Here is a 6040-nt window from a genome sequence, read left to right as displayed (position 1 = left end):
TTAGCATCTATTAAATATTGTACATAATAATAATAAGTTGATTAAGTTGATCTACTGCGTTTGTTACTTTTTGACTTATGTAACATATTGCTTTCTAAAGTCCTATAAATATTCAAGTAAATAAAATTTATTATTCTATTTATGTATTATTAAATTGGAAAAAAAATGACATCACCAAACACGTCCACAACACATGGAGCCAAAGACGACTGACCAGAGAACATCGCCCGCACTCTTTGCCCTTCCTTAGACTACGTGAAGCTTCCTGCAAAATCAACACAACTCAACCTTATATAATCTGACAGCAGAGAGCTCCAAACATATCTCTGTTCTGCACTGTGCAACAGTCCAAACAAATATTATCACATTAATTATATGGCTGCCGAGGGAAATGAGAGCCGGCGGCGGCCACACGTGGTCCTGCTCCCGACGCCGGGAATGGGCCACGTGATCCCGCTGGCGGACTTCGCCGTCCGGCTCGCCACCACCCATGGCTTCTCTGCCACCCTCCTCACCTTCTCCAACTTCGACTCCCCGGCGCAGGCCGCCTTCCTCACCTCCCTCCCCTCCGACTCCGTCTCCTCCGTCTCCCTGCCCTTCATCTCCCTCTCCGACCTCCCCCCCGACTCCCCGATCGAAGTCCACCTCTGCGCCCTCCTCGCCCGATGCCTCCCCCTCCTCCGCGACGCCTTCCTCTCCTTCCAAAACCCCGCCGCCGCCTTCGTCTGCGACCTTTTTGGATCCGAGACGCTGTCGCTGGCGAGGGAACTCGGCGTGCCGGGCTATATATTTTTCCCTTCCAACCTCACGATGCTCACTCTCGCGCTGCACCTGCCCCGGCTCGACGAGACTACCGACGTCGACATCGAAGACCTCCCCGACCCCGTCCGCCTGCCCGGCTGCGTCGCCGTACGCGGGACTGACTTTCCTGACCCCTTCCGCAAGAAGTCACACCCCGCGTACGCTCAGTTCATCCGGATCATGAGCAAGTAAGAAACACCGTTCTCTAGCAACGTAAGTTTCTAGAATAATTGATAATTTTAAATAAAATAATAGATTGTGAGTTCGAATACAATCTAATTATTGAAGTAACAAGTTGTTTTGCAGGTACAGCGATGCGGCGGGGATTCTGGTGAACAGCTTCGAGGACATGGAGCCGGAGGTGCTGAAAGCCATCAGAGAGGAGGAGCAAGTGGAAGCAGGGAGGCCGCCGGTCTACCTGGTGGGCCCGATGGTCCGGTCCGGTTCAGACGAGACGGACGAGTCGGGCTGCCTGGAGTGGCTGGACCGGCAGCCGGCCGACTCGGTTTTATTCGTGTCTTTCGGAAGTGGCGGCTCCCTCTCGACGGAGCAGATGCAGGAGATGGCACTCGGGCTGGAGGCCAGCGGGCAGCGCTTCCTTTGGGTTATCAGGTGTCCCAATGACAGAGAAAAGAACGCCGCCTTCTTCACATCAGGTACTAAAACTATTACTATAAAATTTGATGCTGTGCTGGTATTATATAATATATATAATTTTGATTTATTACTGTAGAGTTTTTACAATTCTTGGCATACTAATTTAGCATGTAAGTTATTTCTTTCATAAACCAAAGTTGGTTGGAGAACTCAGTTATTAAACTTGATTTACCGTATTTTACTGTCTAAAAATAAAAAATTTTATTATCATAATTTTTTAATTATTGCAAATGAATATTAAAAAAATTTAATAATAAAAACTACGTGTGATCGATTAGGTTAAGACCGGTGTAACGAATTTATTTATAAACGATGTTAGGAAACAAGGACGATCCGTCGAACTACCTTCCCGAGGGCTTCTTGGAACGGACAAAGGACGTGGGCCGCGTGGTGCCGTTGTGGGCGCCGCAGGTCAGTGTGCTGGCCCACCCCGCGACCGGCGGCTTCTTCTCGCACTGCGGCTGGAACTCGACGCTGGAGAGCACCGTGCACGGCGTGCCAATGATCGCGCACCCGCTCTATGCCGAGCAGCGCTTGAATGCTGTACTGCTCGCCGAGGCGGTCGGAATTGCCATCCGGCCGCGGACGCGGGAGCCATACGGCGTCGTCGGCAGGGAGGAGATCGCGGCGGCGGCGAAGGAATTGATGCAGGGGGAGAAGGGCAAGGCGCTGCACCGTCGCACCGAGGAGCTGCAGGAGGCCGCGTCACGGGCGCTCACGCCGCCGGCTGGGTCTTCGTACAAGGCGCTGCACGGAGTTGCCCATAAGTGGAAGGAGGGAGCGAGCCAGCGTGTAGCAAAGACATAAAACACGTCTTATAAAATATTATTAATAAATCAGCATTAATAATTTATAATATTGTGTCTTATTATTGCTTTTTATTGTTAGTTTTCTATTGTGACTCTCCACTTTGTAAAATATTTTGTAACCAAACGTTTCTTGGGTCCTTCAATAAAAGTCTTGTATTAAAATCTGACGCTAATTGGCACATTATTTATAAATCATATTTGCTAAAAATTTTATCAAAATCATTAACCTTTTTGATGAGTGGGACTTAATCGAAACAAATAATAGAGTTTAAGAATTTAATTGAGAAAATCTATAAGTCTGAGGTCAAAATAAAAAAATAAATGTTTCGGCCAAATGATGCTTCTTTTTTTTTTTAATTCTATGCATAATGAGTTCACCTATAATACTGTTCATAGTAAATAAAAGTATTTAACATTAATTTTGTAGTCCTTAAATTTATACTAGTACACATCACGCCACATAAGAAACTCTATGCATTCAAAAACTATAATATAGGTAGTAAATACTTTTCTTTTGCTATTAATAGTATTTTAATTTTACTTTAAGTTTAATAGTATTTTAATTTTACTTTAAGTATAAGAACATAAAAAAATGTTAATTTTAAATTACTAAATCAAATACTAGCCCATTTGTGATTCTAATATTAGCTACCGTCCCTAGCGCAAGGTAAACAGTTTAATGATTAATACGCGAAGTTTTTTCTAACTAATTCACATTTCCACTGAATTTATTAAAAAAAAAAAAGAAGCAAATTTTACCTACTACAAGAAAGTAGTTTGATTTTTCCCATCATGTGCTGACAAATTTATATGACAATGAATAGTATATGTGCAAGAGGCAGTTATTGTACAGTATCAAACCAGAATGTGTCATATATTACAACTTATCTTTTGATTATCATACTTACCCTCAATGTGGTTTGGTAACATTATGAATGTCATGGATGGATGGGACAGATGAACCACTGTTTTCCTCTTCAAAGAAAATGATACCTGTATACTTTTTATATGAATATATATTGGCCAATTTACATAAAAAATTTATAAATTTTGAATTTTTGTAAAATTATATTGATTTTTTTAATTTTATAAATTCGAGTCGGATTTTCAATAAACTGATCAAAAAAAAAATTTTTCTTTATTTTTTTTTTCTCTCCTGCGCTCGTCGCCTCCTCCACCGCCTCTACGGCCTCGGCGACATAACGAGGGCGGCGTCATCACCTCTTCCTCCATCTTCTCTGCCGGCGCCAATAGTCCTCGGCAATGATAACGAAGGCGGTGCCGCCTCTTCTGCCTCCGCCTCCACCGGCGCCGGAGAAGAAAGAGAACCCGGAGCTCCTTGACAACGACCTCATCGCCTTCCTTCGCTTCGCCATCATCTGGGCTAGCTTTGAGTTCTCCGCCTTCTCCAGCGTCGGTGGAGGCGGAGGCAGAGGAAGCGGCGCCGCTGCCGGCGCCGACTGAGAAGGAGATGGAGAAAGAAGATGTGGCACTGCTCTCGTTGCCGTCGTCAAGGGTCGTGGAGGAAATAAGGGTCGGAGAAAAATAAAAATAAAAAAAAAACGAAAGAAAAAAAAAGCGAAGAGAGAGAAAGAAATAAGAGTATTTTGATCAGTTTGTTGAAAATTCAATCCAAATCTATAAAATCGAAAAAGACAGTCCAATTTTGCAAAAGTTTAAAATTATGAATTTTTTTATACAAATTGGCCATATATATATTTCACATTTAAAAACCTAAAAATTAATAATTTATTAAATTTTAATAAATTAAAAAAAAATGATAAGAATAATGAATTCACAAGGACCAAAAAAAAAAAAAAAAGGCCTGTACGTTTGGTGCAAATCGGAAAGATAAGAGGATAGAAGTGGTCCTCCCACCACCCGTCCTATTTTTCTTTGGCTTATCTAGGTTGATTTAGACTGAATAAATTTTTATCTTTTTTTATCCCATTTACCATTTCTTTCTGAACTGGTCAGAATCCGACCGAATTTATTATAAACCGAATTGTTTTATAAATTTATAATAGATTGGGTTAGAAAAAAAAAAAAAAAAATNAAATCCCTCTCCTCCCACTCTATTTCTTCAGCGAATTAGGATGGATGCAGAATGAACTATTTTTTTTTTATTTTCAACCTATTATTTATTATTTTATTCAAAACAGATCGGAACAAGAGCTCCATCAACTTAGATCTATTTTTAATCCCTTTTCGGAGTACAAATTTTATATCTATAAATAAAATGTATATGTAGCACTGCTCCAATTTTTTTTCAATATTTATTAATAACATGTTGAGGGATGCATGCGAATGCACCGGCACAGCAATGTCCAAAAAGCCATATGCAACCTCCTACGACCCCAGCCAATAGAATTATCCTAATTTACACATCCCATGATAATTAATAAAAAATAATTTTATTATTATTTTTAAAAAAATAATTTATTTATTTCTGATAATATAGTATGGCGGATCGTTGGCGCTGACCATTAATCCCAAAAACTCGAACTGTTAGAGATTCACAACCAATTCATTTAAAGCGTACAGATACAGCGCCCATACATTTCGATTGTGACTCGACCCAATCAATCTCACGCCACTTCAAACATGACTCGACCCATCCAGCCTCACGCCATTTCGAACATAACTCGGCCCAACATGACCTTCCGTCACATAACAAGATTCACATAACAGAATGATAACCCATTTAAACTAACATGATACAAGTATGATACAATAAATTTTCACTCTTGCAGGTATCAATAACATCATTGTTAAAAACATAAATGTAGTATTTGTCTTTTTCCTTTTTTTCATGGGTGGGGTTGAGTGGCTTTTTTGGGTGGCTTAAATATTACGGGAATCTTGGGGACCACCAGTTTGCCAGGCAGAGGCACGTGATATTGACAAATCTATCTCCTAAATATTATACTTATTTTATTCGAAATATTCTTTACTTATATCAATAACAAAATTTTATATATTAAAAATATAAAAAATAGACAGTAAATTACTTAGACTTATTTTATCCCAAACATTTACCTAATTATAAAAATTTTAAAATATTTTCCTTTCACTTTTAATTTTTTTTAACAAGTTATTCTCTACTACTTGACAATACGTATTATAAGCTAGCAAACTGTGACAACAAAATTTTTTTTTTTTTTCAATACACAAAATTATATTAGAATTAATATTTTAAAAAATAAAAACAATATAGTATTAAGGCCTTCAACTGAGTCTCTATACAATTTTGGGGTTGTTAGAGCTCTTTCAATCAGTGGAAACTTCAAAGAAAGCTACTAAACAATATATATAGGGCAGGACTGCTGTGCTCTCAGGAGCACGGAGGCCTCCGTGCTCCTGAGCTATTTTCGATGATGGAATTTTAGAATCGACGATTGGCTCCGTTAGACTTGATCTAGCGCATTTGAAGTTTCTAAAAATAATTTTTGCGATTTTTTGATATCATTTACCTAGTGATCGAAAGGATTCAAAATCCTTAATTTTTAATGGTTGATATCTGCCACTTTCAAGTTTAACGGTGTAGAAGTATTCAAATCAGATGAAATTTTGATACAAAATTCTTTATACTATCTACAACAAGATCAATATTTCTGATCGAAAATTTTAGTGCTATATCACCACTTTCTATAGGATTTTTATTTTCAGCCGTTAAAAATTATTAATTTTGAATCCTTTCGATTGCTAGGTAAATGATATCGAAAAATCGAAAAAATTATTTTCTAGAAACTTCAAATATGCTAGATCAAATT

General features: G+C 39.1%; 1 protein-coding gene across 1 annotated transcript; it reads left to right on the top strand.

The window, feature by feature from the left end:
- On the top strand, positions 137-2434 carry LOC109722250 (hydroquinone glucosyltransferase-like). The gene is made up of 3 exons (XM_020250209.1): positions 137-989; positions 1108-1457; positions 1778-2434. Exons 1-3 carry the CDS (start codon positions 376-378, stop codon positions 2263-2265), a joined length of 1452 nt encoding a protein of 483 aa, XP_020105798.1. The 5' UTR covers positions 137-375; the 3' UTR covers positions 2266-2434.

This window comes from Ananas comosus, linkage group 16, assembly GCF_001540865.1.
Source record: "Ananas comosus cultivar F153 linkage group 16, ASM154086v1, whole genome shotgun sequence".
NCBI lineage: Eukaryota > Viridiplantae > Streptophyta > Magnoliopsida > Poales > Bromeliaceae > Ananas > Ananas comosus.
Note: the sequence above shows the minus strand (reverse complement) of the source record. Positions and strands in the feature narration are given on the sequence as shown.